The sequence below is a fragment of the Lagenorhynchus albirostris genome, chromosome X (assembly GCF_949774975.1).
Source record: "Lagenorhynchus albirostris chromosome X, mLagAlb1.1, whole genome shotgun sequence".
Classification (NCBI taxonomy): Eukaryota; Metazoa; Chordata; class Mammalia; order Artiodactyla; family Delphinidae; genus Lagenorhynchus; species Lagenorhynchus albirostris.
In genome coordinates this window covers 125,275,611-125,300,986 of record NC_083116.1, presented here as the reverse complement: position 1 = coordinate 125,300,986, position 25,376 = coordinate 125,275,611, and the positions used below count along the sequence as shown (strand labels likewise).

Here is a 25,376-nt window from a genome sequence, read left to right as displayed (position 1 = left end):
GCGCCACCAGGGAAGCCCCTGATCTCTGTTTTTATTCATTCACGTAATGTACATTGGAAGCGCTCCAGCCAGGCGGCTGAAGTCGTACCCATAGGTCCTGCCCTCGGGGCGCTGGCAGCTGAGGGGGCGGATGGGCATGGACAGGAAAAGCTCTAACAAGTGGTGGCTCTGGGAGAAGGGGGGAGGGCTGGAGCAGAGCTCAGCAGTCAGGCTGTCCTTTGAAGGCTGAGCCAGCTTTGAGACACAGACGTGGACCTAAGTCAGTGATGCCGGGACCTCCTAAAGAGGCTGGCAGAGCGGATGGGGGAAGGGAGGAAGGGTATCTCGGGGCTAGAGCGGCGAGTCTCAGACCTGAGCTCGCCTCGGAATGACCTTGAGGGCTTGTGCAAACACAGCCGTCCCAGCGATGCCAGTGCCGCCTGGCCCGGGCTTCGCTCCGTGGCAGTTGGGAGCAGCTGAGGGCGGTGGGGTGAGGCAGGAGCTGCCAGAGCTGAGTTGCAGGGAGCTGGTGTGGTAGAAGGTAGAGGCAGCTCGGGAGAGGGAGAGGCCGGTCAGCATGTGTCCTCTAGAGGCTTGACCGGCGCAGGAAGGAAGCAGCAGCTCAGGGCAGGCTTCATTTTGTGTCTGTAGGGTGGTGCTCTTTATGTGTGTGTTTCACTTTTAAAGAATAAAAAGGCTGTTTGCAGTTGTCGCCCTCCTCCAGCCCAGTATCTCGAGGGCCTGTACCCTCTGTGGGCCTGTCCGTCGGGGCCTCTGCACACCCTCCCTCCCTAAGCTTCTGGGGGCTCCTTGCCCGGAACTCACCCCCATCACCCGCAGGACTCACTGGGAAGCATTCGAGGAACTTCCAGCCTTCCCTTTATCTGGAAGTCCCTCCCCACTGCCGCCCCCCTTGGCGCTTGCTTCTAAGGTGCCCCAAGCATCACTGTTGGTTTCATTTTCCCCGAGGATGTCGCCTGCAGCCAACACACCCTGTGGTGCCCCCTCACAGTGTCCCGCCAGGCCCTTCCCGTTGGCTTCCCAGCCTGTAGGCCTGGTACTGTCAGCCCCCCCCCCCCCCCGCGCGCTCGTGGGGACCACATGCGGACCGCGTTTATTTTCTGAGGCAGCGCCTGTTGGCTGCACGTGGAAACGTTAGGAAAATAATCCGGCGTTCACGTGATTTTTTTTTTTTTTTTTAGGGACTTCTCTTTCTCTGAATGAGAAACATTTCATTGAAGCCCTTATTTTAATAATTTCTTTTTAAAAATGAATTTTCTGTATCTAGATCCATTCTTAACTTTCATTGGTATCCTAGCATTTTTTATATTTGAGATCTAAACCCCTTCCCTTCAAAAAAAAAAAAAGACTACCTAGCATAAAAAATTATTTTTAGAAATTGAAGTAAATTTAGATTAATTTTGGTGTGCACCTTTTGGGAAAGGTTTCAGAGAACCCTCATTAGGGCGAATAATTTGATTTGGAAGCCAGAAAACCCGGTGTTAATAGTCAGCAGCATTGCTTTTCAGTATTCATGTGGAAGGAATATTATGCCATATTAAAAATGACATTTTGGAAAAGTGACGGTGGCCTGGAGAGTCAATGCTCACCAAACCAGGCGGGCTGCAGAGAGAAAGGGCCCCGCCAAGTCTGCACGATGCTCTCAGCCGTCTGAAACGGGGAAAGAAATGCAGAGACGTTACCCACCGTTCATCTTCAGATGACGGGTTATCCTCCTTTATTGTCTTAATCGCATTTCAGTTTTTAAATGTTCCATGTTTTCTACAATATGCCTATTCTTTAAGCTTTCCCAGCAGCAGTGGCCATGTGAATGAAAAGGCTTTCTTCCCTGTACACGGGGTGACCGTGGTAGTGGCTGTTAGTCTCCCGTGGGCGTGACTTGGACGCAGCGCTGTTGCGTTTCCGGAGCTGGCAGGATCGTGCATCTGCACGCACAGGAGGGGTCAGCACCCGCACCCCGGCCGGGTCACGGCTGTTTCCTCCCTGGCATCGCTGACCACACTGCCTTGCACAGGAAGCATGGCCTTGGATGTCTCTGGGCTGAGCCGTGCCGTCCTTCTTCCTCCCGGAAGGGGCGTCCTTGCTGGTCTCCCCAGCCGAGCTGGCTTGTGTCTGACTGCGTGGCCTGCGGAGGGGGCGTTCCTTTCACAGCTCTCCCTTCTGTTCCTGTTTGATGTCTGTTGCGGGGGGGGGCTGGTCCAGCTGTAGCAGACATAGCAGACGTTCCGCCCGCCAGGACAGGAAGGTTCGGGTGTGGTTCGCTGCATACCTGCTGTGTGTGCCTTTCCTTCCGACACGCGTGGCCCCCTGAGGGGGCAGGGCGGTTAACCCCTAACCAGGTACCACCAGGTACCACGTGGTCCGAGTTCTCCGAGGCCCTCACATCGGGGCACCTTGCCCACCTGTTTTGGCACAGCCTGTGGCCTGTGCACCCCTCACGGCCCCAGACTTCCAGGGACCCGGGTGGTTTAAAGCCACCTGGAGTGCGTATCTTGTGTGGGAAGAAACACCGTCGTCTGTTGAAACGAGCGCCTTAAATCGGCCCCTGCCATTTCTGTTCCATCTGGGAACGCTAGGTGGCGCCAGAGCGTTCGGTCCCCAGAGCTTTCCTGCCCAGCGTGGTCACGGGCTTGTGATGGAGAGACCAGCCCTCAGCCACATGTCCTCCTTTCATCAGCCACATGTCCTCCTTTCATCAGCAGAATCCAGTTTTAAACATCAGAGGGGCTGACAGATACTGCCTGAACCTTCCTCGATTCCCAGATACGTTCACTGTGCTCTAGGAAAGTCTGAGGACCTGACGAGAGCCACATACGTACGAAAATTTCAGTCTCCCCAGGAGCCATGATTCCTCATTAGAGCTTCTAGGTATCACCCTTTTCACTGTGTTTTCCTTTTTTTTTTCTTTAAAGCTCCAATTAATACCGTAACTGTTGACTGTGTCTCCTCGAAGTAGAGGCATGTATCTGTGTACAGACATACCTTGCTGTGTTGTGCTTCACAGATACTGCGTGTTTTCTGTTTGTTTGTTTTACAAATGGAAGGTTGTAGCAACCCTGTGGCAAGCAAGTCTGTTGGCAGCATTTTTGCAACAGCACTGGCTCACTTTGTGTCTCACAGTTTGGTAATCCTCACAGTATTTCAGACTTTTTCACTATCTTATTTGTTACGGTGATCAGTGATCTTTGATGTTACTAATATTATTACTAGAGCTCAGATAATAGTGTTTTTCAGCAATAAAGTCTTTTAAAATTAAGGTATGTACATTGTGTTTTTGTAGGCATGATGCTGTTGCACACTTGGTGGACTATAGTATAGTGTAAACATAGCTTTTATATGCACTGGGAAACCGAAAAGTTCACGTGACTAGCTTTATTACAATGTTCACTTTATTGTGGTGGTCTGGAACCCAACTCGAAACATCTCCAAGGTCTGCCTGTATTATCCTTTAAAATAAGAGGAGAAACATTTAGTCTTCTCAAAGAGCACGACTTCTGCCCCAGTAAACCAGCTGGTTCCCCACTCATTCCAATTACAGAGTTGAAATATGTTACCACAAAGTGTAAGGCGTTTTCTTTTCCAAGCCTCTTTTTCCTTTGCCTGCAGTTTGTCTAGTTTGTTTCCTTCATTAATTACCTGTAAAGGAAGATGACAGACGTTACGGATATTATAGCACAGGAAAAGCCATCTGAAAATGAAATTCACGTGGCCAGAACCTTCCTTACGAGGATTTTGAGAAACTTTATGAGGTACAGTTTTGGTTTTACAATCCCTTTACTTCTGTGGTGTGATGAATTCGTCTGTTTTATGCTTTAGCTCGTGGGAAACTATCAAAGAGTCAACACATTCCACATTTTGCCACCCGTGTATTTTTCCTCGTTTCTGAGTCATCAGAAGGTTTATGTTATAAATGCTTTCTGGGTTTTCTTTAATATTCGTTGTTGCATAATATTCTTTAATGTTTTTGCCTGTTGGAAGAATGTTTGATCCCCATCAGGTACTTAGAGGCTCAGTTGAACCCTTTCTCCCATCTCGATTGGGCTGTACAAAGTGTCCCTGGTGAGGCTAGATCCGTCTTAAATTGCAGGAGGGGGCTTCCCTGGTGGCGCAGTGGTTGAGAGTCCGCCTGCCGATGCAGGGGACACGGGTTCGTGCCCCAGTCCGGGAGAATCCCACATGCCGCGGAGCGGCTGGGCCCGTGAGCCATGGCCGCTGAGCCTGCGCGTCCGGAGCCTGTGCTCCGCAATGGGAGAGGCCACAGCAGTGAGAGGCCCGCGTACAGCAAAAAAAAAAAAAAAAAATTGCGGGAGGAGGAGGGGCGAGCATGGGCCATGTGCTCCTGCAGCAGCTTTACCCGGGAGGCCCTGGGATGTTCCTACGTCGGCTGCAGGGCTGTCCAACTGGACATGCTGTTTCACACCTGGGCAGGTGTGGTCAAAAACCTAATAAGCCACCCACGGATGGTGGGGGCGGTGGAGGCGGGCAGGGAAGGCTCCTGCCACGCTCAGAAGCCCTGGCAGGAATGGACTGGAGCCTGTTGGTCTTAGGGTGTGGTGATTCCCATGACAGGAACCCTTAGATGACTTCGGACGCTCTGGGAGGCTCAGAGGAATACATGTCCACCAGTCCCCGTTAACTGCAGGATAGCTGTGTTCACTTAGTGAAGTGAGTGAATAAATAAATACAGTCAAAACTCCACGGGACCCAGCTCAAGCTTTTCTGCAGCCCAGTGCCTTCTCCTCAAACAGGCTAAGGGCCCGTGCAAAGTTGCACTGACACCAGACAGACAGAAGATGCTGCTGTGTCTTGGGGGTGGGGCAGCGGGGGTCGTGGGCAAGATTCATGTACTACTTAGAATAAATTTGGAAGCCTAAGGGCTGGTTCACATCCTGGGGCCTGTGATTCTCGCCCGGGGATGTTCTCCGGTAACGAACCTGTACAAAGAGCGTTGGTGCCCAGATGCAGTGGGAAGCACCTGACAGCGATGCAGTAAATCACCCGGGAATCGTTTCTGCCTCCCACTCCTTTCTTCGCCTGAAGTTGTCCTTGGTGTGAAGTCCCTGAGCCATCTGCATCCTTTTTCAGGAGGACTGAGCTGAGCTGGAGGCCACACTCCTGGCACGTCACCAAGTTCTCCGACAGCCACCCCGAGACATCGGCATCTCCATTCCCCTCTACCAGCTCCTGCCCCTTGTGGCCAGGCCAGCACCACGCCAGGTAGGCACGCCTTTCCCGCCGGGATGGGAAACTGGTTTCACTTTCTGCCACACTCATGACTTCCCTGCCTTGTCGTAATTGTGCATTTCTCACTTTTAGTTTTTGTTGAGGTACAGTTAATTTACGATATTATTCATTTCCGGTGTACAACATAGTGATGCAAAATTTCTATAGCTTATACTCCATTTAAAGGTATCATAAAGCATTGGCTCCGTTCTCTGTGCTGTACAATATATCCTTGTAGCTTATTTATTTTATAGCTTATACCCCTTCCTCCCCTACCCCTATCTTGCCCCGTCGCCCTTCCCTCTCCCCACTGGGAACCACTGATTTGTTCTCTACGTCTGTGAGTCTGCTTCTGTTCTGTTATATTCGTTTGTTTATTTTTTTACGTTCTGCATATAACTGATATCATACAGTATTTGTCTTTCTCTGTCTGACTTAGTTCATTAAGCGTAATACCCCTCTAGGCCCATCCATGTTGATGCAAATGGCAAAATTTCATTCTTTTTTATGGCTGAGCAGTATTCCATTGTGTGTGTGTGTGTGTGTGTGTGTGTGTGTGTGTGTAAGATATACCAATCTTCACCTTGTAAATAATGCTGATATGAACATTGGGGTGCATGTATCTTTTCAAATCAGTGTTCTCATTTTCTTTGGGTATATACCCAGGAGTGGAATTGCTAGATCATAGAGTAGTCCTATTTTTAGTTTTTTGAGGAACCTCCATACCGTTTTCCACAGTGGCTGCACCAGTTTACATTCCCACCAATAGTGAACAAGTGTTCCTTTTTCTCTACGTCCTCACCAGCAGTTGTTATTTGTTGTCTTTTTGATGACGGCCATTCTGGCAGCTGTGAGGTGATACCTCATTGTGGTTCTGATTTGCATTTCTCTGATTAGTGATGTTGAGCACTTTCCATGTGCCATCTATATGTCTCCTTTGGAAAAATGTCTGTTCAGGTCTTCTGCACATTTTTAAATCAGGTTTGTTTTTTTAGATATTGAGTTGGATGGGCTGTTTATATATTTTGCATATTAACCCCTCATTGGTCATATCATTTGCAAATATCTTCTCCCATTCAGTAGGTTGTCTTTTCATTTTGTCGATGGTTTCCTTTCCTCTGAAAAAAAAAAAAAGGCCTTTAATTTTCGGGATTTCCCTGGTGGCGCAGTGGTTAAGAATCCGCCTGCCAATGCAGGGGACACGGGTTCGAGCCTTGGTCCGGGAAGATCCCCCATGCAGTGGAGCAACTAAGCCTGTGTGCCACAACTGCTGAGCCTACACTCTAGAGCCCGCAAGCCACAACTGCTGAAGCCCACGTGCCTAGAGCCTGTGCTCCACAACAAGAGAAGCCACCCCAATAAGAAGCCTGTGTACCACAATGAAGAGTAGCCCCTGCTCACCGCAACTAGAGAAAGCCTGCGTGCAGCAACAAAGACCCAACACAGCCATAATTAATTAATTAATTATTTTTTTAAAAAAGCCTTTAGGGCTTCCCTGGTGGCGCAGTGGTTGAGAGTCCGCCTGCCGATGCAGGGGACACAGGTTTGTGCCCCGGTTCGGGAAGATCCCACATGCTGTGGAGCGGCTGGGCCCGTGAGCCATGGCCGCTGAGCCTGCGCGTCCGGAGCCTGTGCTCCGCAACGGGAGAGGCCACAGCAGTGAGAGGCCCGCGTACCGCCAAAAAAAAAAAAAAAAAAAAAAAAAAAAAAAAAAAAAGCCTTTACTTTTAATTAGGTCCCATTTGTGTATTTTTGCTTTTCTTTCTTTTGTCTTAGGAGACAGATCCTAAAAAATATTGCTACAGTTTATATCAGAGAGTGTTCTGCCTATGTTTTCCTCTAGGAGTTTCATGGTGTCTGGCCTTACATTTAGGTCTTTAATCCATTTGGAGTTTATTTTTGTGTATGGTGTTAGGGAGTGTTCTAATTCATTCTTTTACATGTAGCTGCCCAGTTTTCCAAGCACCACTCACTGAAGAGGCTGTCTTTTCTCCACTGTATATTCTTGCCTCGTATGTCATGGATTAATTGACTATATGTGTGTGGTTTACTTCTGGGCTCTCTATTCTGTTTCATTGTTGTATGTGTCTGTTGTTGTGCCAGTACCATATTGTTTGATGACTGTAGCTTTGTGGTATAGTCTGAAGTCAGGGATTGTGATACCTCCAGCTCTGTTCTTCTTTCTCAAGATTGTTTTGGCTCTTCAGGGTCTTTCATGTTTCCATGCAAATATTAAAATTATTTATTCTTGTTTTGTGAAAAATGCCCTTGGTATTTTGATAGGGATTGCATTGAATCTGTAGATTGCCTTGGGTAGTATGGTCATTTTAACAGTATTCTTCCAGTCCATGAACACGGTATATGTTTCCATGTGTGTATGTCATCTTCAGTTTCCTTCATCAGTGTCTTACAGTTTTCTGAGTAGGTCTTTTACCTCCTTGGTTAGATTTATTCCTAGGTATTTAGTTCTTTTTGATACAGTGATAAATGGGATTGTTTCCTTAGTTTCTCTGTCAGATAGTTCATTGTTAGTATGCAACACGTTTTTTTGTATTGATTTTGTATCCTACAACTTGACCAAATTCACTGATGAGCTCTAATAGTTTTTTGGTGGCGTCTTTAGGATTATCTATGTACAGGAAGTCCCCTACATACGAACGAGTTCTGTTCTGAGAGCACATTTGTAAGTCCAGTTTGTTCGTTAAGTCCAACAAAGTTAGCCTACGTACCCAACTAACACAGTCGGCTATATAGTACTGTACAGTAAGAGTTTTATAATACTTTTCACACAAACAATGCATAAAAAAACAAACACAAAAAATAAAACATTTTTAATCTTATAATACAGTACCTTGAAAAGTACAGTAGTCCAGTACAGTAGCTGGCATCCAGGGGCTGGCATCGAGTGAACAGGCCAGAAGAGTTACTGACTGGAGGAGGGAAAGGAGGTGGGAGGTGTAGAGCTGAAGGGTCGTCAGCAGTAGTAGACAGAGGGCGAGCTGCAATTTCACTCACTCCTCACGTTGCTGGCACAGGTTCTGGTTCCTCGCTGGATTCAATTCTATCTACCCTCTTGAAAAAACGATCCAGTGATGTCTGGGTAGTAGCACTTTTTTTTTTTTTTTTTTGCGGTACGCGGGCCTCTCACTGCCGTGGCCTCTCCCGTTGCGGAGCACAGGCTCCGGACGCGCAGGCTCAGCGGCCGTGGCTCACGGGCCCAGCCGCTCCGTGGCACGTGGGATCCTCCCGGACCGGGGCACGAACCCGCGTCCCCTGCATCGGCAGGCGGACTCTCAAGCACTGCGCCACCGGGGAAGCGCGGTAGTAGCACTTTTCTTCTCGTCATAGATGACACGGTAGCACTGGATTGCATTCTGAACGGCTGCTGCAGCCTTTGTGTACCGTTCTAAGTTTGGGTCCTGTGCCTCGAAAACTAACAGTGCCTCCTCAGATAAAGAAAATCCCCTGCCGTTTCCTGCATCGTGAATCTCCTTGGTTCTTCAGCTACTTCTCCCTCTTGCTCCTCTTCGTGCTTTCTCTGGGCCTCCAGTTCTGTCAGGTCTCCATGAGTAAGCTCCTCGTGTTACACAGCAAGGAGTTCAATGAAATCATCCTCTTGCAGATCTCGCTCGAAATAAAGATACTGTACTACTGTACTCCACACAGTACTGTACGGTACACAGAAGCACAGCCACTTGTAGAGATGCACGCACGTGACAATGCGCCAGACACATGAACTAACTTATGTGATTGGACAGGCGAATGCGTGCTGCCGTCGTTGAAAGTTCTCAACCTGAAGGTTCGTAGGTAGGGGACTTGCTGTACAGTGTCACGTCATCTGCAAGCAGTGACAGCAGTTTGACTTCTTCCTTTCCAGTTTGGATTCCTTTCATTGCTTTTACTTTGATTGCTGTGGCTAAGACTTCCAAAAGCATGTTGAATAAGAGCGGTGAGAGTGGGCAGCCTTGGCTTGTTCCTGATCTTAGAGGAAATGCTTTCAGCTTTTCACCGTTGAGTATGATGTTGGCTGTGGGTCTGTCATAGATGGCCTCTATTATGTTGAGGTACGTCCCCTCTATACCCACTTTGTTGAGAGTTGTTATAATGGGTGCTGAATTTTATCAGAACCTTTCTCTGCATCTCTTGAGCTGATCATATGGTTTTCATCCTTCAGTTCGTTAACGTGGTGTCTCACGTGGGTTGATTTGTAGGTGTGGAACCATCCTTGCATCCCTGGGATAAATTCCACTTGATCATGGTGTATGATCCTTTCAATATATATTTTGGATTCAGTTTGCTATTATTTCGTTGAGGACTTTTCATCTATGTGCATCAGTGGTACTGACCTGTAATTTTATTTTTCTGTGATATCTCTGTCTGGTTTTTGTATCAGGGTGATGCTGGCCCTGTAGAATGAGTTCAGAGCATTCCTTCCTTTGCAATTTTTAGGAAAGTTGGAGAAGGAAAGGCATTAGTTCACCAGGTGAAGCCATCTGGTCCTGGACTTTTGTTTGTTGGGAGTTATTTATTTATTTTTTTAGATTGAGTTTCATTACTGGTAATTGGTTCCTTCATATTTTCTACTTTCTGGTTCGGTCTTGGGAGATTGTACTTTCCTAGAAATTTGTCCATTTCTTCTAGGTTGTGTTTCTGTGGTATCAGTTATAACTGTTTTCATTTCTGGTTTTATTGATTTGGGGCCCTCTTTTTTTCTTGACGCGCCTGGCTAAAGATTTATCGATTTTGTTTACCTTTCATAGAATCGGCTTTTAGTTTTATTGATCTTTGTTAATGGCTTTTTAGTCTGTGTTTCATTTATTTCTGCCCCAATCTTCATGATTTCTTTTCTTCTGCTAACTTTGGGCTTTGTTTGTTCTTTTTCTAGTTCCTGTAGGTATAAGGTTAGGTTGTTTGAGCTGTTTGTTTCCTGAGGTAAGCTTGTGTTGCTCTAAACGTCCCTCTTAGGACTGCTTTTGCTGTGTCCCATAGATTTTGGCTTGTTGTGTTTTAAATAGCATCTTTCTTGACCTGAGAATGATGTTCTTTTTCTGATGAGAAAAGGCCGTGGACACACCGTTACTGGTAGGACTCTAAATTTTTTCACTGAGCAGGCAGGTGTATAATGCCTGAAAACAAAAAATAAAACACCAAGAGAAACGACAGGCAAGTGTGCTTCCTCGTTTATGTTGTCCAGCTGATAAATCAGGAGCCTGGAGGCTTCGCTTTCTGGCTGAATCCCTTTGGGCCAGCCGAGTGGGATGGCTGTCCGCCTCCCCCACGTGTCCACAGCCACCACGTTACTTATTGCTGGGCAGGTTTTTTGGCCAAAGCTCCCCCAGGAAATTCTGTTAAACACCAGCACTCTCTCCCCAAACCCCAGGTTGCTGTGTGGAGGTACAGGGGCGACCAGGGGGCTTCACAGCCCATGTGCCAGGCCTGGTGGTTTCTTGGTAACTGTGAGACAGAGGATGTTAGAATGGTGAGCTGGTGGAAGCGGGGTGGGGGGGGCGCTGCTCAGCCTGGCTTCTCTGGAGCCCACATTTTGGGGTCAGAAGGGCTAATGCAAGGCACACATGGGAGAGCACCATGGGTGTGTTGGCTTGGAGACGTTCCTCCTGGCCACGTGGAGCGTCCAGTCACCTGAGACTAGTGGCCAGTGTCTTCACTGGTCTATTAGAAGGATGATGGTAACAGCAGTAGTGTGGCTGTGGGGTATGTACACCAGTGCACGTGTGAGTGTGTGTACCTCTGTGTGTGTATGTATCTGGGTGTGTGTGTGTATCTCTGCGTGTGTGCATATTTGTGGTATGCATGACTGTGTGTGTCTGTGTGTGTGTGTGTGTGGGGAGTGCTAACATAACTATTTCAAAATGAGTTTTCGGCTGTTAGTAAATACTGGTCTGCTGTGAAGGAAATAGGTCTTAAATACAGTATTACCTATTTCAAGCCGTAAGAGATTATAATAGTTGGAGTCCAGGGTGTTTTTGAAAAACCAGATTCTCCTCCGTGTGGTAAAACTTAAGTAAAAAGCGGGCCTTATATTTCATTAAGCCCGTTTGGTGGTTTCTTGATTAAAGAAACACATACGCCCTGTGGAAGAAGTGCTTAGCTTTGTTTATATTTGCTTGGACTTAGAATCTCCTGGAAAAATTCCCTCAGGAATACTGGTGGGAGGATGGAGAAGAACATGCTCCGTTTCTGCGAAGGGTACCTGGTCTGTCCTCTGCAGACATGGCGTGGAACGGTCATTGCCTCCCTCGTATGACTTAATGAAAGCACTTAACATGCCTGGAGAAATAGTTTCATTGTTGAGAGCTTTAAGTGTGCAGTAGTAGCACTGTGTCTAAAGAACAAGTACATACGTTAGTCTTAAAATACTTTATTGCTAAGAAATGCTAATCATCATCGGAACTTTCATTAAATCACAGGCATACGTCATTTCAAAATGAGGTATGCCTGCCTGTGATTTTAATATCTGGGTTTGGAAAAGTCATGTTATCTCTGAACTTGCCTTTTTAAGTTGAAGATCGTTCTCTTTTGATGGCTTTCTTTGCGTTAGCAGTCCGTAGTATGAATCATTTCCTGCACTCAACCAGGGGTCCACAGACTCGTCTCGCAGGGGGGCCAGACAGGATTGACACCTCAGGCTGGTGGGCCAGTGTCCGCGGCAGCCGCGCAGCTCTGCCGTTGGGAGCAAAGCACACAGCCATGACCGAGTTCCCGTCAAACTCGAGTTATGAGCACTGAAATCGGAATTTCGTATCATTTTCACGCATCAGGAAGTAGTCTTTTGATTCCGTGCCCCGCCCCGCCCCCATTAAAAAACTCTAAAAGCCGTCCTTAGCTCACGGGCTGCGGTTTGCTATCTGCGACACTTAACCGGTGATTGAAGATCAAGGTGTTCACAGGGGCATTGCCTGCTGCTGCCTGCTCTGGACCTGGTCCAGCCTGTGGGTGTCGAGCTGAGAGATGTACCGCGGCGTGGAAGGTTTTCTGTTTGGGGACAGGCGTCATGTGGGTAGGACTCGGTCCTTTCAGCCTGCCCTTGGAAAGCTGCTCTTTGAAATGGGAAAACTTAGACGCGCCGCACCCAGGGGTCTCGCTCCGGGACGAGTGGCTGCCTTCTGCCCAGGGCCAGCCGCTCCTACGTGCATTGTCTCATCTTGCCCTTTGTTGCAACATGACTCTAAAGCACGCTGTTGCCTGTGGTTCTTGTTTCCTAGCTCTTCGTCCCAGGACCTGTCGAGCGGCCTGTGGGAGCAGACGCATCTGCAGCGCGCCTCTGACCACTTCAGCTCCCTGGGGAGCGTGGACAGCCTCGACCAGCCTGCCCAGTCCTACCCGTCCGGGCGCCTCTCGGCTGCCAAGTCCAACAGCAGCATCGACCACCTGGGCGGCCCGAGCAAGCGGGACTCCGCTTACGGCTCCTTTTCCACCAGCTCCAGCACGCCTGACCACACCCTGCCCAAGGCGGATGCCTCCTCTGCTGAGAACATCCTCTACAAAGTAGGCCTTTGGGAGGCCTCCACCGGAGGCAGCGACCGGCAGGGCCTGGCTGCCGGCGACCCTCAGTGTGTGGACGAGAGGCTCGGGTGCTTCCCCCCCAGGGTCCCCTCTGACAGCAGCACGAGCCCCAGGCCCGAGGACAGCCCTGAGCCCAAGCTAGCTGCTTCCGGGAGGTCCAGTTTTGGGCCAGTCTGGTATGTTCCCGATAAGAAGAAGGCCTCTTCGTCCCCTCCTCCGCCCCCTCCCCCTCTCCGCAGTGACAGCTTTGCGGCCACCAAGAGCCACGAGAAGACCCAGGGCCCTCCATTCTCAGAGGCGGCCACCACGCAGCACCCTCCGGGCCTGACCCGCGCTCCGTCCCACAGCGACTGGCGACCGGAAGCGGCCGATCAGCCGCAGGGACCAGCGCGCCTGGGCGACGGGAGGAGAGCCGGAAGCTCGGGCTGTGCGCCGGGTGTCCCCCTGGACTGCGGGTGGCCGCCGTGCGACAGCGGGGCCAGGGCCCTCCCGGGGGCCCCCAGCCGGCTCCAGGCCTCCCTGTCCAGTGCGGACGTGCGCTGCCCGCCACCTTCGCCCGCATGCCAGCACCCGCGCCACTCCAGCGACGAGAGCCCCTTCTTTCACGAGGGGCCCGGTGCCGCCACGTGGCTCAGCGAGCAGCCGCCTGCCGAGCGCTTCCCGGATGACAGCCCCGCTCCGGTGGGGCGGCCCAGCGCTGGCGACCACAAGGGGGACGGTGGCGCGCAGAGCCGCTACTACTGCGTGACCTCCAGACGCGGCCCGCAGGGCGGCGCCCCGGCCGCGCAGCCCCGCTGCTACCCGCCCCGGCTCGAGGGGCCCCCGGGCGCCCGGCAAAGGGGGAGGGTGGCGCCGGCGGACAGGGAGGCCGGGGGCCACTGCGAGGGAGCCGAGGAACCGCCCGCGGCCGGCCTCGTGGAAACGGCGAGTGTGAAGAAGGTCGCAGGCGGCTTCGCGTGGGGCCACGCGGGCGGCGAGATCTGCCCCCTGCAGACGCCCATGCTGCACTCGCTGACCCAGGAAGGGGCGCGCCGGCCCGAGGCCGGCCACGAGGGCGCCCTGGAGAGGCCCCCGCCCGAGGCCCCGGCGGGCAAACCCATGCGGAGGAGCGACCGTTTCGCCACCACCCTGAGGAACGAGATCCAGCTGCGGCGAGCCAGGCTGCAGAAGAGCCGGAGCACGGCAACCCTGGCCGGCGCCGCGGAGGGGGACGAGACCACCGCCGAGGCAGAGGCGCGCGACTGGGGGGTGCAGCCGACAGGGGGCCCCCCGGAAGCCGCCTTCTCCAGCACATATAAGGACCACCTGAAGGAGGCGCAGGCCCGCGTCCTGAGGGCCACGTCGTTTAGGCGCCGCGACCTGGAGCCCTGCCCGTCGGACCCCGACACCCTCCCTCGCGTCTGGGAGGCAGCCCCGGCCAGGCTGCCCTCGAGCGCCGGCGGCGCGCTGCACGCCCCGCGCATCGCAGGCCGGAGGCGCTTCACGGCCGAGCAGAAACTGAAGTCCTACTCCGAGCCCGAGAAGATGAACGAGGTGGGGCTCGCGGGGGATGAACGCCCGCGCCAGCGCCCCGCGCCTCCCGACGAGACCGTGCGCACTTTTGCCGACAGGTGGAAGTTTTTTGAGGAAACCAGCAAGCCCGTAGGCCAGCGGTCGGGGCTGAGGCCGGCACCCTGTGGGTTCCCCAAGGAGAAGCCAGAGAGGCCTTGGACAGCGGGCCCCGGAAAGGAGGGAAAGGTGGGGAGATCAGACCCACCTCAGAGGCTGGGAACCTTTGCAGAGTATCAAGCCTCGTGGAGGGAACAGAGGAAAGCCCCGGAAGCCAGGAGTTCTGGGAGGTACCACTCGGCAGACAACATCCTGGACGTGGGTCTGGACCAACACGAGAGGCCACAGTACATCCACGGAAGGTCCCGGTCGTCGCCCTCGACCGACCTCTACAAGCAGGTAAGCGTCCTGCAGGGAGCCAGGACAGAGCCACCGCAGTCCCATCTTAAGGTGCGTACAGGACAGCCCCAGGATATCATGGCCCATTGCCGTTGTGACTTGCGTCCTGCTGTCTGAGCGTTTACGTGCACCAGCTTTTCTAGTATCAGCACCTGGAGACAGAGGCGATACACTCATGACAATTGCGAGTGCCCTGTTTTCACCCACGTCTCGAGTTCCCAGCCTCATTGTCAGCTCTCGCTGAAGTGGTGTTTCCCTTTGATTAGCTTGCCCTTAATATACAAAGGGAAGAAATTGGGGGAGATGATAGAAAATGGCAAGCACTCCTCTGAAATTACAAGGGGCGCGTTATAGCACGGCTTAAGGCAACCTTGATGTCACTTGTGCTATTAGTTTTCTTCTTAGTCCCTTTTTGTGGTGAAATATTTTTAAAGGTTGTTCTGGGGCAAATGTAATTGAAAATGCAGTGTGTTAAACTATTTCACTTTTTTTTTAAAGTAGGAGTTTTGATGGTGAAAGTTGATGGGAAGCTTTCTGAAAAGCTACACATTTGTATCCATATCTCAAAGTCCATAGTCAGTCTTCCTCTCCCACTCTCTCTGCTTTTTCTCCCCCTTCCATCTGCATTTGTACATTTCAAAGAAAAGATTTCCTGCAGCATCAGATGGAGGTTCTTTTAAGAAAAACCAGCCATCGGTTTGTTACACAATAATGAACGTCCGCATGTGAAGACAGGTGCAGGTTTCTGTGTGGCCCCCTGGTGCAGAAAGGCCTGCAAACACCGCGACCGTGTGCCCATGCCCCGTGCAGTGTGACCTCTGAGAATTCCATGCTTGATCGGTCAAGAAACAAGGCTCCCAGACTCCAGGTCCCGGGGCTTGAGGTTTCGCTGCAGGGAGCCGTGACCAGCTGGGTTTGATTTGATGAGGGTTTGGGGGCCAGTGTGTCAACACAGGTTTATGACCCTCACGTAGGAGTTCTGCTTCCTGCCCAGAGCCGAAGGGGACGCACGGTCTTGTTGAGTCTTTTTGGTGAGACGCTTTGGAGAGCCGGGCTCGCGGGTCCCGTGGCCGGCTGACGGCAGGCGGCGTCACTGCCTTCGTGGTGCGGGCTCACAGGGCGAACCCACAATGAAGGGTTCGTGATCACAGAGGTCTCGGAGGCGGTGGCTTGATGACTGGGTGTCTCATTGTGCCACCCTTGGCAGGAAGCTTCTGTGGAAGTGCGACGGCAAACGGAGGACCCCGGTGCGCGCAGAGAGCTTTCTTCCTCAGTCCAGGCCGAGGAGGGACGCCCCACCCCAAGGTAGGAGACTCTTGGACTCGGGGTTACTGAGAAGGCATCTTGGGGTGGGCTGCGTTATGGTGGGTGAATGCTTGGGCGTCCGGTTTCCGCCAGACCCGAAGTGGCCACGAACCAGGTTCAGCTTCCAGCGTCCCCAGGACCAAGCCCTCAGCCCTACAGCACTGCCGGCGGGAGAAGCATCCCCAGGGCGGGGACGCTCTGAATGCCAGCGTGGCATTTTTGGTTCTTAAAACAGCTGCTGTGTTTTCCGTACAGTGGAGTTCTTTATGTTCACAGAACGAGAAACCTAGCGTAGTGGCTTGAATGACATGCTTTATCCAGAGCGGCCATCTGACGGGATGCCTTAACGTCGAGGGCACGGCTGGGTTGCTGGGTCTGGAAATCCACATTGTCTGGAAGGATTGTTGGTCAAAGGACGAGGGCAAGCCTTTCTCAATTGGCCTTATTTACTGACTTAATTTTGAGCTTTAAAATAGAAATCGAGTCGGTTGGCTCCCCAGGAGGGGATGAGAGCATCTGAAAGAACGGAATGGCAGCAGTGTTACACTGTCACGTGCCCTGATTCTCCAGTGTGTCCAGTGTAGCTGTGTCACTGTAGTGAGGGTGGAATTTCGGTGAAATACATACTGTCGTCTGGACCCTTATCCACAAGGAGGGCGGGGGAGGGAAGTGTAGGTCACTGCAGGAACTGGGGTACGACCTTATTTTAAAAGGGCTGATGGAAGAATGGAAGCAAATTTGTACACAGTAGGGTCGCTGAGTGCATATCTTCCTGTTCCTTGAGCATCTCTGGGAGTTGGCGTGCCGCTCAAATTAAACACCAACCTCAAGATTGAAGATTCTGTCCCAGAGATGAGCAGTTTAAATGCTTGCTTTTGAGAGCCTTACGTAACGGGGTTTTATTTCATTTGGCTGTCAGCTGAGCGCTGCTGGCCTTGAACAGGAGTGCCGGTGGCTCTGAGGGAGCAGGCGTGGTGGTCTGTGTGTGCATGTGTAGGATATGGTCGCAGTTACTTACCAGTCTGCACGGCCAAGACCAGAGACCCCGGGTGAGAGAGGAAGGTCCGTGAATAACACACGTACAGAGCTGAGCCGTGTCTGAGCGGCACAGTCAGAGCTCCATGGCTCTGGATTGCGAGCAGCTCACGTGCCAAGTGCCGGCTGTCCTCTTTATCAAAAGCCACTTCCGGGCCCTGCTGCTGTCGTGGGAGTGCGAGCAGTGCTGTAGTGCGGTGCGGTGCAGTGCGGCGGGGACGCTCCCCGCACACTCGGGCGCGGGCTTCGCTGCTGCACGGAGGCCTCGGGCGTTTATCCTGCAGAGAGACACGCATGTGCTGCTTGGAGTTCAGCTCTCCTGCTGTGAAGAGTCCTAACACATGGCTTCTAATGTACATACCGTGTGTGTGTGTGCGCGCGCGTGCGTGCGGTAACGGCACTGTCGGCAGCGAAGGGGTCAACGGGAACGGGGGAGGGACCCCACGCTGCCTGTCTCACAGCTGTGTCCTCTGGCAGGCTGCGTAACCACTCTGACGGAACGAGTTCCAGAAACTTTCTGCTTTTGAGCTGCAAACCCAGCAATTTTCAGAATCATTGTGTGTGCTTTTAAAGAGTGGTGAGACTCAGTGAAATCCTAGATTAGGGATGTCAAAGAGGCTTTTTTTTTTTTTTTTTGAGAAAATGTTTATCTTCTGAAGGAGCAGCGAGGAAGAGTGCCCTAGAAACATTAAATGGGAGAAAAAAGAAATGAAAATGCAGGCAGGAACTGTCCTTTGCTCACCAAAACCCAATCTATAATGCAAAGATTTAAAGATGCCCAGTGTTTTGCATACATTGATGTAACATCTCTGTGTAAAGAAATCGAATCGCTGATCTGTTAACGGGAACACGATGATGAAGACTGGCTTCTGTTGTGATGCCAGAAGAGCGTCGAGAGAACATTTATGCAGTAAATCGAATTGAGAACATTTTTGTGAGGTTCAGGATTCTGTGTTCCAGATAAAGTAGGACAGAGGTTCCGCCCCAGGGGACCTCCCAGCGTAGGGGGGACGGAGAGACACCAGCACTCAGCACTGAAGCGATGACGCGTAATTGTCATCTTTGTGAAAAGTCACGGGATGGTTCAGAATCTTGGAGGGACAAGGGTGAGGCGACTTCTGCCTGGGGGTTGTGGACACGACGGTGGTGTTTGAGCAGGACCCGGGCCCTCGGGAGAAGATCTGACAGCGTTTGCTTGCCTCCAGCTGTGTTCGCGTGGGAGTGGCCTCCTCAACCATCATGTTTCCAGAGCCAGCGTCCACTGTTTTTGGAGGTTTTGCACCAGATCTCCAAGCTCAGGTGTCCTGACTAACGGCAGTCTGCTCCCTGCCCCAGTGTCACGGGGACCTTGAGAGCTCGGTGCAGCAGTTTGCGTGGCTGCCGTGACAGACTGCCGGGGTCTGGGCGGCTTCAGCAACAGACAGGCATTTATTGATTGATTTATTTTTGCGGTACGTGGGCCTCTCACTGCTGTGGCCTCTCCCGTTGCGGAGCACAGGCTCCGGACGTGCAGGCTCAGCGGCCATGGCTCACGGGCCCAGCCGCTCCGCGGCATGTGGGATCTTCCCGGACCGGGGCACGAAGCCGTGTCCCCTGCATCGGCAGACGGACTCTCAACCACTGCGCCACCAGGGAAGCCCCAGACGGTTATTTTCTCACAGCTCTGGAGGCCTGAGTCTAAGCTCCAGGTGCTGGCAGGGTGGGTGTCTCCCAGGGCCTCTCTCGGGGTCTTGCAGGCAGCCGCCTTCTCCCTGTGTCCTCACCTGGTCTTCCCTCTGTGTGTGTCTCTGCCCTCATCTCTTCTTAGAAGGACACCAGCCAGATTGGATTAGGGTCCCCCCCATGCCCTCATTTTGCCTTCATCACCTCTTGAAAGAGCTTCATTCCATCACCTTCTGAAGTCCTGGGGGGTTAGGACTTCAAGGTATGAAGGGGGGAGCAGAGTTAGCTCATAATACTAGGAGGAGTGTCTCTGCTTCTCTCTAACGCCTTTAACCAGTTCTGTCTGCTGTGTCCACTCTCTCAGGAAGCGTCCTTTCATTGTCCAGACAAGGTCACACCTGATGTCCTAGCGTTTAAAATAAAGGAGCTGCCATCCTGGCGAGCAGCTGGTGAAGAGGGGAGAACAGTGAAGCCCCTTTGGAGGGCTGTTGCCGGCGTGGAGTTGCACACCCTCTGGTGGGTAATTCCCTTTCTAAGAGTGACCTTCTGAGCAGACGCCCATCGCGCTGTAAACAGCGTATGGGGACCAGGGGCTTCTGGTGCCGCCTCTGCCGCTTCTCGTGGAGCTGCCCCCTCGTCCGCTGCTCTCTCCCTGCCTGGATGGCTGGTAGCGCCCCTGGCAGACCCTGGGCAGAGTGGAGGTGGGGCTCTGTGCTCCTTCTGGATCGTGGGGAATAGTGCTTCCATGTTGGCATGACCTGCGTGCTGGAATTGTATTGACGATTTTAGTATACGTGACAGTACAGTGCGTGAAGCGGGCTTTCCGTGCCCGTTAGAGGGGAGTCGTCAGCATCTCAAATTTGGCACGCGGACTTGTTGGCCAGTGTCGTGTTTTAAGCCTTGTAAGAAAGCTAAGTTTTACTGCATGGGGTTCGTGCCCCTCACACGTGAGGGTCTTCTAGAGGACTGCGTCTGGGGGCTTCTGCAGACAGGTCTTGTAGGGGAAGAGCCCGGGAGGCTGTGGCCACTGGCAGGCTCTCACTCCCCGGCCTTCTCCCGGCCATTTCTGCCCCCATAGGAGCTGCCGCCAGCAGGCGGCTGGCTCTGATCTGCAGGCTTGTATTTTGTTGCGACAGATGGGAGAGGAGGGGCGGGGGGAGAATAAAAATAAATCCCAAATCCCGCTCACAGCCAGAAGGTGGAGTCTGTATGAAATCAAGCTCTTTCATTTCACGTGAAATTCATCAACAAGCTAAGTCCACCTGAGGGTCACCTTCCTGTACTTTTGCCCTGAGAGGTGATTTGCGGTACAGAGCTCGAGGCCAAGACTGATTTCCATTTACTCCACAGGCTGCTTGCAAGTAGGTTTCAGAGTGAGAGCGTTGCCATCCGAACTGCACCCCTCATTTGTTGCTTTGGGGGAGACGTTTACTTCTCCTGGCCTTCAGTTAGCTAAGGGGCGGTTGAAGCTTTCCGTTCTGAACTGCTGTGCTGGGTAATTAGGAAGCCCACGCTGGCATGATCACAAGGGGAACCTCAAGCTTGGAAGTTTTCTGGGGTGGAGCCCGGCATTGGCACAGCTCCCTCTCGGGCAGTGCACTGTCTCCCGTGCCCAGAGCCCTTGCTGAGACAACAGACCTCCGTCCTCCCAGAGGTGAAAAGCAGCGGCTGTCGGAAGACCCTGGGCCCGGGCTCCGGTGGTGTGTTTTTACGTCTTGCTTTGTGACGACACTTTCCCCTCGTGTTTATACCCGCGTGGCTTCAGGAAGAGCAGAGTCAGGACGAGGCACAGCAGGTTGTTTGCCTGCCGGCTTGGTCTCGTGACTGCACGCTATTCTGAAGGACGCATTGTTAGGCGGTGGTTTGAGGGTTCCAGGGCTTGGGGCCCTGGAGCAGAAAGTGAGGCCAGGGAGCCAGGTCCACGGAGCAGTGAGATGTGGGCAGAGACCGTGCCGAAATGTTAACTACTGCGGCGCCGAGGGACAGCAATGGAGACTGGACCCGGGCACCCTAGTTCCGGACGCGGCGGGGAAGCGGTCCTCCGCAGACCCCACTTGTGAAGGCAGCCTCTGCCCTCTGAGAGGGTTCTGACACACGTCGGCTGATTGCCCCGGTGGCTGCACGCGAGTCCTTTGTTGGGGGTGGGGGTGGGGGAGGGAAAAGCCAAGAGTAGAGTCCACGGCCCCTCTTCTTGGATGGAGAGACTTCCACAGCTGTTTGACAGGATCCTCTGCTCTTTTATCCTCTGGTCTCCTTTCTTCTCAGTTGACTCCTGTCTTCAAGCTCAAACCCTTGGGACTTCCCTGGTGGTGCAGTGGTTAAGAATCCACCTGCCAAGGCAGGGGACACAGGTTTGATCCCTGGTCCGGGAAGATCCCACGTGCCACGGAGCAGCTGAGCCCGCGAGCCACAACTACTGAGCCTGCGCGCCACAGCTACTGAAGCCCATGCGCCCTAGAGCCTACGCGCCACAACTACCGAGCCCGTGCTCTAGAGCCCTCGAGTCACAACTACTGAGCCCGCGTGCTGCAGCTGCTGAAGCCCGCACACCTAGAGTTATGCTCCGCAACAAGAGAAGCCACCGCATTGAGAAGCCCGCGCACCGCAAGGAAGCGTAGCCCCCGCTCGCCGCAACTAGAGAAAGTCCGTGCGTAGCAACAAAGACTCAATGCAGCCAAAAAAAAAAAAAAAAAAAAAAGCTCAAACCCTTGTCAGTTGCCCTTGGTCGAACTTGCACGTACAGGTACTCTTTGCTGTTTTTGCCTTTCTCCAGAAACCCACAAGAACACGCCGACACTCATCATCTCCTTTTGATCCTTCCACCCATGCTTCTTTGCTCGATGCTGTGTTTTAAGTCAGCGTACCATGGTTTAGGGCTGGGATGACCTGGAAGGCGGCCATATGGGTTTAAGTACACCTTACGTTAATGCTCTTCACGGTGGCAGGGGTGTCGGCAAAGTCTCCTCTGACTGCTTTTGAGACGATCTTTGCTGCCTTTCAGTTCTTCTAGACCCTTCTGGCTCGTTGTCTCATTAAAGTGCTTTCCTCTTGGCTCAAGAACCGAATTGTCGGGACTTCCCTGGTGGTCCAGTGGTTAAGAATCCGCCTCCCAACGCAGGGGACGCAGGTTTGATCCCTGGTCGGGGACCTAAGATCCCACGTGCCACGGGGCAGCCAAGCCTGAGCAAAAGAACCGAATTGTCAAGGACCGGGTCTCTGATTCCTGTTTCTTCTAATGGGACCGAGTGTGGCGACCTACTTAATCCTAATGTGGTAGACTTTCATACCGTTAATGGGTGAAGTCGCGCGTCTTAATCCAGGCTGCGTGGTGAATCCGTGTTGGGAACACGAACACGTCTCATCCGTGAGCTGTGAACAGCGACTTGTGGCTCCTCCCCTGCGGAAGGTACGGCCTGTGAGAGGCACCGCAGCATCCTTGCAGGGTGGAAACGAGATCGAGCTTCGTTGCAGAAGTGGGCGTGGCAGAGCCACGTTAGGGTGAAAACTTGCTTCCCAGAGATGATCGAGGGCATCCCTGAGGACGGGGAGGGTCGTGGTTGAGTCCACGTATCCTTCTCACACCTGCCTCTCCCCGGGCCTTCTTGAGCAATGTTCGGGAACTTTGGAGACCAGGTACCAGACGCAGGCTTTTCTCTCTTGGGCAAGGACGAGGCAGCTTAACTGCAGTAGGTTTCTCCTGTGTTCCTTTCTGTCTGTGTCGGCATTTGATATTAGAACTCTGAAATCATCGTCTGGAGAAGACCAGCGGGCAGTGAGTCTCGGGCCCACCGAGGTCAGGCGCCCTGACGAGATGGCTTCGGGGACCGGACACCTGTCCAGTTTGACCTCCGTCCCTTGGGACTCACAGGCTTTGTAGGTGTCGGTGTGTTGGGTCATGTTGGCTGCTGTCTGTGAGGTTCCTGTAAATGACCTGCTTTAATTTTTAAGTTACGTGAAGTAACTTATGCTGCTGTATTTAAAACGGATAACCAACAAGGGCCTACTGTGTAAAACAGGGAACTCTGCTCACTATTATGTAACAACCTAAATGGGAAAACAATTTGGAAAAGGAGTAGATAAGACATAATCACTTTGCTCCACATGTGAAACTAATGCAACATTGTTACTCAGCTAGACTCCAACATAAAATAAAAGTTTAAAAACATAAAATAAAAAATAAGTAACTTACGCTTTTTTTGCAATGGGGCTGAAAAGATTTTATTTATTTTAAAATTGTGGCGGGATCCACGTAATGTAAAGTTAACCATTTGAGTGTATGTGATTCAGTAACACTTAATACATTCACAGCATTAGGCATCCATCACCACCGTCTAGTTCCAGAAGATTTTCATCACCCCAAAAGGAGACCTTGTACCCCTTGAGTGGTCGCTCCTGAAGTGGGTTTATTATTTTTCTCCCCCCTCCCCCCTTTCCACTTCTCATTTTCCTTTTTTTAAAAATTATTTTTGGCTGCGTGGGTCTTCATTGCTGCACAGGGCTTTCTCTAGTTGCAGAGAGCGGGAGCTACTCTTTGTTGCGGTGCACGGGCTTCTCATCATGGGAGCTTCTCTTGTTGCGGAGCACAGGCTCTAGGCGCGTGGGCTTCAGTAGTTGTGGCATGCAGGCTCAGTAGTTGTGGCTCGCGGGCTCTAGAGCGCAGGCTCCGTAGTTGTGGCGCACGGGCTTAGTTGCTCCGCGGCATGTGGGATCTTCCCGGACCAGGGCTCGAACCCGTGTCCCCTGCATCAAGGGCGGATTCTTAACCACTGTGCCACCAGGGAAGTCCCCGTGAAGTGGGTTTATTTTTAAGGTTCAATTTGAAGTGACGCCATCTCTAGAGTTAGACCGCATCTTATACATGGCTGCCATCAGTCAGAGGTGAGGTGGACCCTTGGCTGTCAGAGTTGATTTCCTCGTACTCGGTGTGTTAAGTGGTGGTGAGACGCCTGCAGCTAGTCCCAGAAATCAGTTTTCTCATAAACTTTCTGAAGGTCCACACGTTGAAAATAAAAAAGAATGGTTCTGCGATTTGCCTCTTAAGCAGCGTAAGGTGCATTAAAATATTTCCGAGTGGACGTGAAACATGCACGAAACCGAGGAGTCGGTGGATCCCCTCGGTCCCCCAGGCAGCCACCTGCTCTCCCCTGGCACTGCGGAGGTCGTACCACCTCCACCAGCAGCTGGAGTCAGAGGACAGGAAGGTGAAGGAGGAAGACAGTGGTGCGGGCAGTGGGAGGGCGCTAGCCGGGAAAGTGCATGGACTTGAGGTTTTCTCAGATGCAGCACTTGGAGCACGTGGGTTCCTGGAAAACGTGCCTGTTCTCTTTCGAGTTGAACCTTTTGTGTCTTTATTTCCATGTGAATCTTAACATTCTTACCGGGATATCCTGGATGGTGTGCACGGTCGTGCCTGTGTGTGTGGGGAGCCCCACTGTCAGAGGTAATGAGGTTGCTGTCCCGTGCAGGGAGGAGAGAATGAGTCCAGGCTCACACGTGAACCCAGCTCTCCCGCCGAGGCGAGGGACAAGTCATCAGAGTGCCATGCCAGCAGAGCTCCAGGTCCTGTCTGTCCGGAGACGCGTTATGAGTCCTTTCGTGGCATCTGGGAACCCAGGGTAGCTGAACCCACGAGAAGCGGGGTGTCCGGAGCCACGAGAGGAAGAGTTCATTCCCAGCAAAGCCATTAAAGTCACGTTGGCTTTATAGTTCTTTTCCCACGTCACTTGCAAATGTGTTGTGTGTTATATAGTCTATGAGCCATAAAAGTAAGGAAAATATATTTAGACACATTTAACAATACAATAAAAGGCCACACGTTGCGTGATTCTGGTGCGTGTATGCTGCCCAGAACAGGTCGATCCGTAGAGACAGAAGGGAGATGGGTGGCTGACAGGAGTGAAGGCCCGAGGGAATGGCAGTCACTGCCAGGGGGTGTGGAGTTCTTGGCGGGTGAGGGAAGTGCTTTGGAATTAGATAGTGGTGTTGGATGCACAACTCTGTGAGTTTACTGAAAGCTACTAAATCATACGCTTCCAAAGGCTGAATTTTAGGGTGTGCGAACTTCATCTCAATTTTTAAAATCTGAGAGTCCCCAAGAAGAAAAGTTTTAAAATTTAAAACGAGGCCGCGCGTTACCCAGGTCTGAGAGTCGCGGCTCTAGCTCAGACTTGGCCAAGGATCAGATGGTGAGTACTTTGGGCTTTAAGGACCTCAGTGTTCCTGCTTGCGGACATCTCTGCCCTTGTAGCCCGGGAGCAGCCGTGGACAGTCCATGAAGAGGTGGGTGTGGCTGTGCTCCCATAAAACTGGACAGAGAAGGTTTGCCAGCCCTGGGATTTGACCAAGGGCCGTAAGAGATTGGCCTTCAGTGAGTGTGCTTCCTGGACGGGGAGGTGAGGCCTGCGTGGCCGACTGTCTGGATGTTTGCAGAGAGGCTTCCCGCGTGCTTCTCTGCAGCATGACGTCCGTCCCTCTTGCCATTTTCATTTTACTGGTCTCTCCGGCTTGGTTGACTTAACTGTGGCCCGTTCACGGCACGAGCGCGTGGGAGAGCGAAGGATGCTGTTAAGCACGGGCTCCTTGGTGATGCTCTGACTTGGAGCGCTGGCATCCTTGGACTGTAAGAGCTCAGTTCAGGCGAAGTGACTTGGGGAAGGGTTGAGGCTTTGCCAGGCTTGGCC

General features: G+C 52.2%; 1 protein-coding gene across 9 annotated transcripts in view; it reads left to right on the top strand.

The window, feature by feature from the left end:
• Nucleotides 1–25,376, top strand: part of SHROOM2 (shroom family member 2) — a 142,279-nt gene that overhangs the window by 77,356 nt on the left and 39,547 nt on the right. For 8 of the 9 annotated variants that reach the window (XM_060137734.1, XM_060137733.1, XM_060137739.1 and 5 more), the window contains 3 exons: nt 5,086–5,217; nt 12,447–14,694; nt 15,902–15,999. In XM_060137734.1, the coding sequence (XP_059993717.1) occupies nt 5,086–5,217; nt 12,447–14,694; nt 15,902–15,999 (2,478 nt within the window). The remainder of the gene's footprint in view (nt 1–5,085; nt 5,218–12,446; nt 14,695–15,901; nt 16,000–25,376) is intronic. The other variant, XM_060137736.1, reaches the window with a different exon arrangement.